The following is a 12138-nucleotide window of genomic DNA, read 5'->3' as shown; positions in this document are numbered from 1 at the left end:
TTCAACCTTAGCATGCTTCTACAAATAAGACACTACATAAACTAGTGTTGGTACATGGCCATTCTAACACCAATTTCCTCGAACTTAGAGAAAGTTGGTAGGCCACCTTAGGTTTATTATTTTATTACAAAGAATGAAACATCTTCAGGATTCGTCACGCCTTCACCTCGTCTTCAAAGCTTATTCTACTTTACAAATAAATTTAAAGAAACCTCAAGTTACATTCGAGGGGATTTAGATGAGAAGAAAATTTACATTGAAGAATGGGAGGTAAGGCAGGACACGCAGGCCCTAAATAAAACAAACAATCCAAAACAATAAAACCTAAGGTCTATGGCCGAGTACCAAACACCATGCATAATAGACACCAATCATACAATGCATAAATTCAAATTTACCATATTTGAATTGTCAGGTAAATTTTCTTTACCCTCTTTAATTTTGCAAAGTTTTTATTGGTCCCCAAACTTAAGAAAATTACAACTTAGTCCCTGTCTAGTTTGAAAAATGACTAAACTATCCAGAATAGATACAAATCAGTCTTCTATTGAGGGCTAAGCATAAAAGTTTAAAATGCTTTTCTCCATTCTCGAAAATACCCTTATCCCGTGACAATGGGACAATTCGTTTTCAACCCTCTTAATTCCCACACGAAAGATCGCAGGGCTTATCCTCATCGACGGCAACAACCATTAAACCCTAGTAGCCCAAAACAGGCCACTCCTACTGGGCCCATGCACATAGTTCAAGGCCCATAAGTCCCAAACGGCTAGGCATGTTCCTATCATGGCAAGGCATTACCACGCACTCACACGCACGGCAGGGGCTGTCATTGGAAATGTGGATTTATGTAGTGATTTGGAGGTGAAATTGTAAGGAATTTAAAGTTTAATGCGTGATTTATGATGTGATTTCTTACATGTTTCGTTATCTTTCAGAATCAAGGGTGTTGTGTGAGTGTTCAGGTTTTCAGGTGCAAAAGAATGGATTATTCATGCTTGTGCTTGTGTTTGGACATCTTGGACCCATTCAAGTGTAGATAAATCAAGGCAAGAAGAAAAAAAGTGAAATTCGGAATTCACGCCGCAGCACAATTTCCTGAATTGTGGCAAAAAAACAGTGCAACCCAGATTGCACCCCAGCGAAGAAATCTTTAGCCACAACACAAAGTCGACGAAATCCAAATTTTGCTGCGACACAATTAAACTATGCCGCTGTGTGATACGGTTTTTGCCCAAGAAGAAATTGTCTAGAAGCGCGCTGCGACACAATTAAATCGCGTTACGGAAAAAGTCGCCCAAAATGCAAAAATACTGCATTTCCAACCCTAATTTAAGTTACCAGTATTTACTAAACTACCAATCATTGTAAAAACTATATGAAGGGTAGTATATTTCATTTTTAGGAGAATACACATTTTAGAGATTGAACTACTCTTGGGGCTTCTTGGAAAGGTGGAGCTTGGAGAGGAGAGGAGCTTCTCGTCCTCTCTTCCTCCTTTGTTCTTCACGATTATGGTTCTAGGTGTAATCGTTTCTATTCCTTTATGTTGTAGTTTGTTTTCTATGGATTTGATGTAATCTAATTGAAGGCTTGTGTTTTATTGTTAGTCTATTTGTTTGATCCATTTTATTATGTTATAGATTCATTCATTGCATTTAATTCAATCTTTAGTTGATATCAGGGCTTGATCAACCTTGATGTTTGTTAATTGATTGTATGAGACAAGATTGTGTGTGGAATGACTTATTTGTAACCCTGCCTGGGTATAAGTTGGTTATTGTCTTTAAGAACGTCTTGTGCTTAATGGGTTTTGTAGTCAAACTAGACTATACGCCACTAGCTAGTTTGATTAGTGAAAATATTAGGTTAAATCTGAACGCCCACGGTAATATCTTTGAACGAGTGATGCCATGCCTATCTTGATTAGCTCTGTGAATGGATGGTTTGTGTCTATGCGAATTGGTTCCTTCATTATTTGGACTAGACTATACACCACTAGCTAGTTTAGATGATGAAAAGTACTAGGTTTAACCCGAATATGTACGAAGCCTAGAATGGAATGGAGAGAACAATAGTTTGATGATGAACATGTAGCCTAGTAATTATGAAAGAGTTAGAGCCCTAGGATTCTTGTAGATAGTTAGATTTAGATTTACTTTAATGTCGTTTGTATGCTTTCTTTATTTCAATTCTTGTTGTTTTCACAAGGCATAGTTACTAGGATAACAAGAAAATCTCCAGTCTCTATGGGATCGACCCTTACTTGTGCACTATGCTACAATTGTGACTCGTGCACTTGTGAAGGATTAAACTTTGTGTCTATCAACAAAAGAAATTGTTTGGATCAAGAAGTGAGTGACTAAATTAGAGGTGGTTCCGAGCATTGTGCTTTACTACGACAACAAGGTGCCATAGCTCAGGCCAAAGAACCACGATCTCACTAATGATCCAAACATATACTTTGGTGATACCATCTCATCAGAGAAATCGTGAAGAGAGGTGATGTACAAATCAACAGAGTACCTACTGACGATAACATCACAGACCCACTTATGAAAGCTTTGTCCTAGCAGAAGCTTGATAGGCACATAGCATCATATGGGATCAAATGTATGAATGATTGGCTATAGTGCAAGTGGGAGATTGTTAGAGTTGGTGCACTAAAGCCAATGTTTTAGCTTTTGTAAACTCAATATTAATAAATAAAAGGCATCGCTTATTTATGAGCATATATACTATAGCATCTATTTATTGCATGTAAAGAAAATAGTATATGTCCACAAAAAGGTTGAAACCAGTGACCAGGGAATTAAGTGCTATAAATCTTAATTATGAGAACCCTATTAGCACAAATGGTAGCCCTTCTTAAACCATCCATAGTCATAGTATAAATCTGACCAAGGACACAAATTATACAGAGAGACCATCATCACATTGAACGACCCTATCAAAAGATAGTGACAAATCTCACATGTCAAGGTTGTGGGCATTAACCTAGTGCAACGTATGGGTTGTGCAAGTCCACTGAAATGACCCATCAAAGGATTTCACACAAGATGGTAAACCCAATGTTTGTGGAATAATTTTTTCTTACAAATGGTGGTGCATATGGTCCTTTGACTTGAGATCAACAGAGTACCGTGTGTAAATATCAATGTGATTTGACACCAACCTAATGTCGTCTTCTTAGGGATTACCAGAACGGTCGTGATTGATTACATCGAGAAGTACACTATGGCTATGGTGGATCAACAAATGATTCATCACTCCTGGTTACAGGAGATCTTATCTCGGCAAGATATTTGGTTAAGAACTACAACCTCAAATTGTTAGAGTATATGACCTAGAGCCAATCAATTATTGTAGAATTAACTCTTTGTAATAATGTTCATTGATCAATAAAAGGCATTTTATTCTATATCGCATAAATCATCATTGTATATATTGATATATGTCCTTAGAATGGTAGAACCGTGACGAGGGTGTCAAGTGTTTCAAATATTGATAGTGAGAACCCTATGAGCACATAAGATGGTCATTCTAGAAACGTTTATAGCCCTAGTATTATTCTGAAGTAAGGGCACAGCTAATACGGTAAGGTTATCATAATGTTAAACGACCCTATCGAAAGGCAATGACTGATCTCACTTGTCAAGGTTGTTTGGTGACAACCTGGTGCAACACATGGGTGCTTGCTATAGGCAAGTTCACTTGACTGATCCACCAGAGGATTTCATATGGATGGTAACCCCAGTGTCTATGGGACAAATCTTCTAACGAATGGTGGTGCATGTGATCCTTAGACTTGAGATCACCGAAGCGCCTTGTGCATCGATTGGTGTAGTTTGACATAAGCCCAACGCAGTTCTATTCAGAGCTGTCAATACGGTAATGATTGGCTGCATCAAGGAGTGTATCAAGACTATGGTAGATAGACTGAGGATTCATCACTCCCGGGTACGGGGGGAGTTATCTCACAGCGCAATTCAGTAAATGGCAATGACACTAAAACTGTGGCCACATTGGGATTGAGTTGTTGCTCTGTCTAGTTTATAATTCAGGTCATTGGTCTAGTAACTGAATACATAATATCAAGAGTAACTGAGGTTGACACTATTTCTATGTCTCGATCTCGTCGAGATAACGTATGATGAAAAGATTGGATTGTACAGTAACCATATCGTTGACAGGTAGTTGCTTAGCTGAATCTGAATCTATCGGGTGGCCATGATGCCTTGCTAGGGGCCAATCTTGGTCTGTGTGTAGTGAGACAATTAATTAGTGTTAATCACGATACTACACACTGCCGGTATCATAAGGAGCCTATGGGTCACACACATAGAAGATAATTTAAGAACCTGTTTAAAAGAATGGCGTTTTTGTCATTTTAGGCGAAAAGGGTATTTGGGTAATTTCACAATGTAATTAAATTTGTTGAGGTCGTAGCATTTATTTAATTTGTTAATAAAATTAAATAAGTGAAATTATATTTAAATTTGTGTTCGCATATATATTTAAATGAATTATTGTTATTGTTAAATGTTAATATATGAAATATATATTAATTGAGTTTAATTGAAATAACAATAATGATAAATTATCTAATTGGGGCTGTTTGGATATAGGGGCTATTTGGGTTGGTGCCCAAGCCTATTCCATGATGGAATAGGGCAAAGTGTGCACTATATAAATGCAACACTTTATGAGAAATAATAATTTAATTCATTCAATCATTTCAAGAGAAATTCCAGCCCCCTTTTTCTTCTCTTCCACGCCACTTCATCTTTGATTGAATCAAAGTTTCATTTGATTTTTGTTCTTGGTTCTTAAGGCTAAAGAGGATCTAGCAAATCCCTCTTTAGTTCGTTGGGGATTATCTTCATCTGGACTACCGCTGGTTCGATCCTATTCTTGGATCAGTAGCGAAACTCATTCCAAGACAAGTTGGAGGAGCCTCCAAACGTGGGTATGGTTTCTTAACCTTGAGCTGATTTTTCTGCATATTCTAATATGTTATATAAACTATAAATTTGTGCCCTGATCTTAGTTCAAAGGAACAATCTATGATGTTTATGTTTTCGTTTCCGCTGCCATAACTTGATCGTTTCCTAACACAAATCCGTGGCCATGGTGGAATCGAGTTGGTGCTAGAATCCAATTTTATAGTTGTAAGATTCAAGAACCAAATATAGAACATGTCAAGGTAGCATTTTGAGGTAGACACTATTTATGTACCTCAAACCTTGGTGAGATATAAGATGAATGGATCGAATTGTATGGTAATCATACTGTAGAAACGGTAAGCCTAAATCTCTAATCCTTTACTTACCAGGGAATCATGATGCCTTGCTAGAGGCCAATCTTGATTGGTGTACCAAAACACTAATTGTTTGTTGCTTAACTAGTTATCGGGACATTGCCGGCAAAGTAAAGAGCCTTCAAGTCACACACATAGAAGATAGTTAAGTGAGAAACAGAAATGGAATGACAATCTTGTCCTTGGGCCAAAAAGGGTACTTCGGTAATTTGGGAGTCCATAGGCATTTTCGTCATTATGGGCGAAAAGGGAACTTTGGTAATTTTGCTAAGGGGTTGACACCATTATCCAATTTATTGGGAGAATTTTTAGCAAAATTGGAATCACATTAATTTTAATTAATATGGAGAATATATATTAAATATGATAAATATATATGGATTAAATAAATAGGAATATTTATTTAATTAGGATTCATATTTAAAGGGAATATCTTTAAGAGATATTCTAATCCCTTATATCAAGGATTACAATCCAATTCAAATAGAAATTAAAGTCCAATCCAAATAGAAATCAAGGATTTACAATCCTTATTGGATTCTTATTTGGGATTGCCTATATCGTTGGGTTTTGATTTAAAAGAGCAATTCTCATAAGTTTATTTTGCAAAATTAAAAGCAAAATAACTCTCCCAAAATAAACCCTAGCCGCCAACCCTTAGAGAGAGAAATCCTCTCTCTAATTTCTGCCACATCTCCTAACCCTTTGATTGGTCTAACAATCAATCTTAGGGTGATCCCCAAGCCTACTTTCGTGTGGATATCGTCAAGCTCGATCATATGTTGGGTCAATAGCGAGATCGAGAGAATGAGCCACCAACGAAGGTATAAAATCACTAACCTTGCATGGTTTACTCATATAAATATATTGTGGATTAATTTATCGAGTCGTGATCTTGGGTCAAGGACTATGTCATAGAAATTCTTTTTTTTTTTTTTTTTTGCAATTTCACGCTCACTATAGTAGAAATCCAACTTCAAATTAACGTCAGATTTTCCCAACTTTTAAAATTAGAACTGTCATCCATGCCGATAATCTGAAAACATTTCAACTATCTACTTGTTTTGCAAGAAAAATTAAAACTTTCGTCGAGAAGTCAACAATTTGTTTTACACATTCGAAGCTCCATTCTTCTTTTATTTTTTCTTCCCCACAAAATTTTCAGTTTATGTTGGTTTCTCGAGAAACTAAACTGTTGATTAGAAAAAAGTTTGCTTCATTCTTTTTCTCCTTATTTAATTTTTTTTTTTTTTCTTGACAAAATTTTCAATTTAAGTTGCTTTCCGGAAACTGATATTTTCCGGGTTGGTCTTCTAAAAGTAAAAGTTAAATGGTTAGAAACAATGTGAAGCGATAACCCTTTAGTTAAAAGCTGAAGTGAAGACTGTTTTTAGCGGAAACAAGCTGTTTAGTTGTCTGCAGACAAGCTGGAGTGGGGGGATTTTAGCACGTTGGAGGCTTTAAGTTCTTGTTTGCAGGTTGTTGCATTTGTCACATTCTTCAATAGTCGATCGGTTGTTCCCACATTGGAGGCATAAGCTGAATGTGAGAACTCATTGTTTGCTAATATATCTTTTGTTTTAGTAGTTCCAGTGCCGTCAGATTGATATGTGATGATCTTATTATGCTTTTTCATATGTGTGTATTTGGAGATCTTTTTTAATTATATTTTTTATTGGCTAGAATTAGATCTTTAGTTCGCCTACTTTCATTCTTGTGGTGAGTTGTTTTACCATCATAATGCATAGAAAATAAAATAAAGAGAAACACTTCCGGAGTTGGTTTATTTTGAACCCTAAAAGACGAGCAACCAGGCAAAATTTTGTTTCTAATATCCATGCGTTGTTTAAGTAAGAAAAACTGAACGACGAGTGGGGGTTTTGGTTCTAATTGTTTTTCTTGTCAATTTGCCTCCGCGAGTGACCCTGTAGGAATTTTGAACTGGTAACAAATTTTCCCCAATGAGATTACGTGCATTTTTTCCCTCTGGGACGAACATGCAATTGATATTTCCATTATTAGTATGAAATGGGACACGATATGGACTTCAGTTTTCACCTTATATCCGTAATTCTCTTCATTAAACTTGGTAGAAACTGTGAAGAAACAAACAAGGATAGTGAAAACAATTCTGAGGCACTTTGGATTGACGTTTCAGCTTTGAATATTCTAAAAAATTTAGAAAATCTCGCTGAACAAGGCAATTTTCCAAAACGTAAACCAGGAAGAATTTCGAGAACTCAAAGATGTGCAATTGCTTATCTTGGTCCTATAGTAGCTCCGCCACTACTTATGCCTCGACTAGGAGATTACATATTGCTAACACTGCTAATACGTACATTTGAGCAAAATCTAATATTACATTCTAATAATAATGTTCCACATGCAAGACCACCACTTTGTTCGTTTTGCCAAAATACGAATAATGCATAGGCGTTACGTCATTAACTGGCATTAATTAACAACATCCCTTAGTCAAACATATATGAAACATATAAAAGAAACTAATAACTGAAAAATAGATACAACGTATTACGTTACAACATTCTTCAAACAGAGGACAAAATTGGCGAATGACTTGTTATAAATTTGCGGCATTAGCTTTCTTCAATGCATTATAAATATGGTCTTGTAGAACTAGGATTTCATGATTACTCATCGAAAAAGACTATAGCGAGAAAGTAACAACACTAAAAGCGGAAGGGAAAACATGGTGAAATCGATTGGCATAGCGAAAGTTACGTTTTTATTGGTATTGTTTGTATCAACAGGTAGAGCTCAGTCAATTTTCGACGTGACAAAAGATGGCGCCAAGGCCAATGGACCAGATATCAATGCAGTAATACTCCAACGCAGTAAAAAAATACGTATGCATGAGGATTTCTATTTCGTTAATCTCCAAATTGATCTCCTTTATAACGTAACGTTTCTTGTCTCAGGCTTTAACAAGTACATGGAAAAAAGCATGTGCATCCGCTACGCCAAGCAAAGTTTTGATTCCAAAAGGGATATTCTCATTAAGTCCGGTGACCTTAGAAGGTCCTTGCAAGGCTACTATTGAGGTTCAAGTTCAAGGCACCCTCAAGGCCCTGTCGGGCGCTGGCGAAACGACAGAGGATGGCGGTTGGGTTACTTTCCAACGCATTCAAGGCTTCACATTGTCGGGTGGTGGAATTTTTGACGGCCAAGGAGCCTCGTCTTGGGGAGCCTGTGGCAATGATTATTGCAAGCAGCTTCCCATTGTAAGTTTATTATCTAGTCCCACATATCTTGCTAAACTAACTAAAGAGTATGTTATACGTATGGCACTGACAACACTTGTTTCAATCCTGTGCACAGAATATGAGGTTCGACTTCATTACAAACGGGTTGGTCCAAGATGTGACTTCCTTAAACAGCAAGCAATTTCATGTTAACGTCCTAGGTTGCAAGAACGTCGCTTTCCGTCGCTTTACCATCACCGCGCCTGCAGATAGCAAAAACACCGATGGCATCCACATCGGAAGATCTAGTGGAATTGAAATTACAGATTCAAAAATTGCAACGGGTGACGATTGCATTTCCATCGGTGGTGGAGCCCAGAATGTGTCAATTACCAAAGTTACATGCGGACCTGGTCATGGCATCAGCGTCGGAAGTCTAGGACAGTATGAGAGAGAAGAACCTGTAGTCGGAATCACTGTCAAGGGTTGTACTCTCACTAATACCGACAATGGTATGAGAATCAAAACTTGGCCAGCTTCCTATGCAGGCTCTGCATCCAACATGCACTTCGAGGACCTTACTATGGTTAATGTCAGCAATCCTATCATCATTGATCAAGCCTACTGCCCACACAATGACTGCAATGCAAAGGTATAAAAAAGAAAAGAAAAAAAATCAAATTTCTTTGTTTCTTTCTTTTGTGTTTATCAAGTCTCATGACATTGACCGTATCAGTTCCATAATGCTTTATTCTATTTTCTTCAGCATCCATCGCGCGTGAAGATCAACAACGTTAGCTTCAAGAACATTCGAGGCACTTCTGCAACTCCAGTTGCTGTAAAGCTTGCTTGTAGTAGTGGTGTACCATGCGACGGTGTGGAGCTTGCAAATATCGACCTTAAATACATTGGAAAGGAAGGACCTATCTCATCCGAATGTAGTAATGTTAAACCTAAGGTGATCGGCGTACAAAGCGCGCTAGCATGTGGCAGCCCCACTGCGGCCCCTTCTCGCAAAGCTTAATTTAATTGCAAATATATGTGTAGAGCATACATAGCCACTCTTAAACCTTCTCATGTCGATATATGCATGAATCGGTCTGTTATAAATCTATATTATTTCATTTGTGGAATTAGAATTGTTCTACTTGCTACTTTAAACGACCGTTGTGCGAGTTTCAATGTGCAATTAAGTTCAACTAAAAATTTTCTTGTTAGTTGAACCTTCCAACGACTTTTTTTTGTTTTTTTTGTTAGCCTTTTAACTCTAAACTTATTGTTAACTAACCTGTGAACACATATTACATCTAATACTGAATGGAGAAACCTATAGCCCTTGTCAGAGAAACCAAACTCCTATTTAAGTGAAGGAAAAAAGAGAGAGAGGGAGAGAGAAATCCAACTTCAAATTAACGTTTTCGAGACCGTTGACAAATCAGATTTTCCCTACAACTTTTAAAATTAGAACTCTCATCCATACCGATAATCTGAAAACATTTCAACTATCTGCTTGTTTTGCAAGAAATATTAGAACTTTCGTCGAGAAGTCAACAATTTGTTTAACACATTTGAAGCTCCATTCTTCTTTTATTTTTTCTTCCCCACAAAATTTTCAGTTTACGTTGGTTTCTCGAGAAACTTAACTGTTGATTAGAAAAAAGCTTGCCTCATTCTTTTTTTCCTTATTTAATTTTTTTTTTTTTTTTCTTGACAAAATTTTCAATTTAAGTTGCTTTCCGGAAACTGATATTTTCCGGGTTGGTCTTCTAAAAGTAAAAGTGAAATGGTCTGAAACAACGTGAAGCGAGAACCCTTTAGTTAAAAGCTGAAGTGAAGACTGTTTTTAGCGGAAACAAGCTGTTTAGTTGTCTGCAGACAAGCTGGAGTGGGGATTTTAGCACGTTGGAGGCTTTAAGTTCTTGTTTGCAGGTTGTTGCATTTGTCACATTCTTCAATAGTCGATCGGTTGTTCCCACATTGGAGGCATAAGCTGAATGTGAGAATTCATTGTTTACTAATATATCGTTTGTTTTAGTAGTCCTTCTGTTTTCTCTTCCCTCAAGATTATGTCGTGGCATAACTTCTTAAAAAATTGAATCTTTCTAATGTCCAGTAACTAGCTAAAACATGTTTGTCTGAGCATGTCTAACTAGGTGAGGATTAACATCGTCTTCACATTGTCGAAAACTTCCAGTTTGCGTAATTTGTAACTAACGCCTGATAATGGTGCTCATCAGCAAGTGTGACTAAATCGTGTTTGACTATCACCATGGTAATTTTGCATGATAAAATTGTAGAAATTTAGTCATATGCTATTAAAATGGTAATTAAAATCGTGATTGACTCTTTGCAAGTGTCTTTGTACATCTAGCATTTCTCTTTTGGAAAATGAGGTTAGAGTATTTCATGAGATTTTTTGGAAAATCGTGTTTTATTATTTTGGATATGATTTTTTATATTTTTAGAGTTTGGTGAGAATAACGAGGTAGAATTTAAAAACTAACAAAAACACCCCGCTAGGTTTGCTAATTTACTAAATACCCCAATATACAAAAATTTTGTAAAATAACAAAAGCACCCCCACCCACAGTTGCCAGATTCCGGCCACCACCATCGGAATCTGGGGTTACGGCACACAACTAGTTAGATCTGGTCGTTTGAGTGCCGATATAACCTTTTCTGACCAGATCTACGGTCATTTCTGACCGTCAACGACCAAAGATATGGCCGTCGTTGACGACCAGCTACGACCAAAGATCTAGCTGTCAACGGCCAAATCTTTGGTCGTGGATCTGGCCTTTTCCGGCCAAATCCGCGATGGATTTGGCCGAAAAATGATAGATCGGCACACTACCAACCAGATCCAACTGGTAGTGTGCCATTACACCAGATTCCGACCACCTTCCAGCAGTGGTGGCCGGAATCTGACAAATGTGGGTGGGTGGGAGTGTTTTTATTAATTTTTAAACCTTTTTCTAAAGGTGTTTAGTTAAATTAATCAACTTAAAAGATTTAAAATATAGTTGAAGAAAATATAATAGTATTTTGAGGATAATGAAACAAACAGTTATTTTGATGATAGGATTGGGAATAGGATATGAAATATTAAAACAAACGGACCCAAAATTTTTTATTAAAACCTAAAGTCCACGATCCTCATAACGAATTAAATGTTATTTACATGAAAATATAATAAACCATTCAAGGTTTTGATTTCATACCAAACATTGGTGGCTCTTTCGATTGATTGTAGAAAAACGCTACCGCTTCAAGAATAAAAGTGAACAAACGGTAATCCATACAATACAAACAAGGGCGTAGCTAGAAACTCATTCTAAGAGGGTTAAGACGTTAATTAAACTTAATAATACAATTGTAAATAAACTTATAATAAATAATATATTGGGTATAAGTTATATAAAAATATGAGTATTTATTTATAATGCTCTTTGTAATTAATATATTTATGATTATGTTTGACGATATGAAATAAATTTATAATACTTTAACAAGTGTAAAACAAAACTAAGAAAAATTACTAACGAACAAGTTATTAAATCAACACAAATAACAACACCTCCATATTAAACTATAATAAAATTTCTACTAATAAAA

The 12138-nt window shown here is 36.5% G+C and overlaps 1 protein-coding gene across 1 annotated transcript; it reads left to right on the top strand.

The window, feature by feature from the left end:
- The first annotated feature begins 8030 nt into the window (after window positions 1-8030).
- LOC116141675 (exopolygalacturonase-like) lies at window positions 8031-9547 on the top strand. The gene is made up of 4 exons (XM_031427153.1): window positions 8031-8159; window positions 8260-8562; window positions 8660-9175; window positions 9290-9547. The coding sequence occupies exons 1-4, from the start codon at window positions 8031-8033 to the stop codon at window positions 9545-9547; spliced, it is 1206 nt and encodes a 401-aa protein (XP_031283013.1).
- The last annotated feature ends 2591 nt before the right edge of the window (window positions 9548-12138 follow it).

Source organism: Pistacia vera, unplaced genomic scaffold, assembly GCF_008641045.1.
Source record: "Pistacia vera cultivar Batoury unplaced genomic scaffold, PisVer_v2 Contig40, whole genome shotgun sequence".
Taxonomy (NCBI): Eukaryota; Viridiplantae; Streptophyta; class Magnoliopsida; order Sapindales; family Anacardiaceae; genus Pistacia; species Pistacia vera.
The sequence above is the reverse complement of the archived record's forward strand: the minus strand, read 5'-3'. Positions and strand labels throughout refer to the sequence as shown.

Bases quoted from the DNA above. Each gene is read 5' to 3' on its own strand.
- LOC116141675 (XM_031427153.1), top strand. From the start codon at position 8,031: ATGGTGAAATCGATTGGCATAGCGAAAGTTACGTTTTTATTGGTATTG. The intron at 8,160-8,259 runs GTAATACTCCAA...TTCTTGTCTCAG, and splicing joins ATGGACCAGATATCAATGCA to GCTTTAACAAGTACATGGAA. The intron at 8,563-8,659 runs GTAAGTTTATTA...TCCTGTGCACAG, and splicing joins ATTGCAAGCAGCTTCCCATT to AATATGAGGTTCGACTTCAT.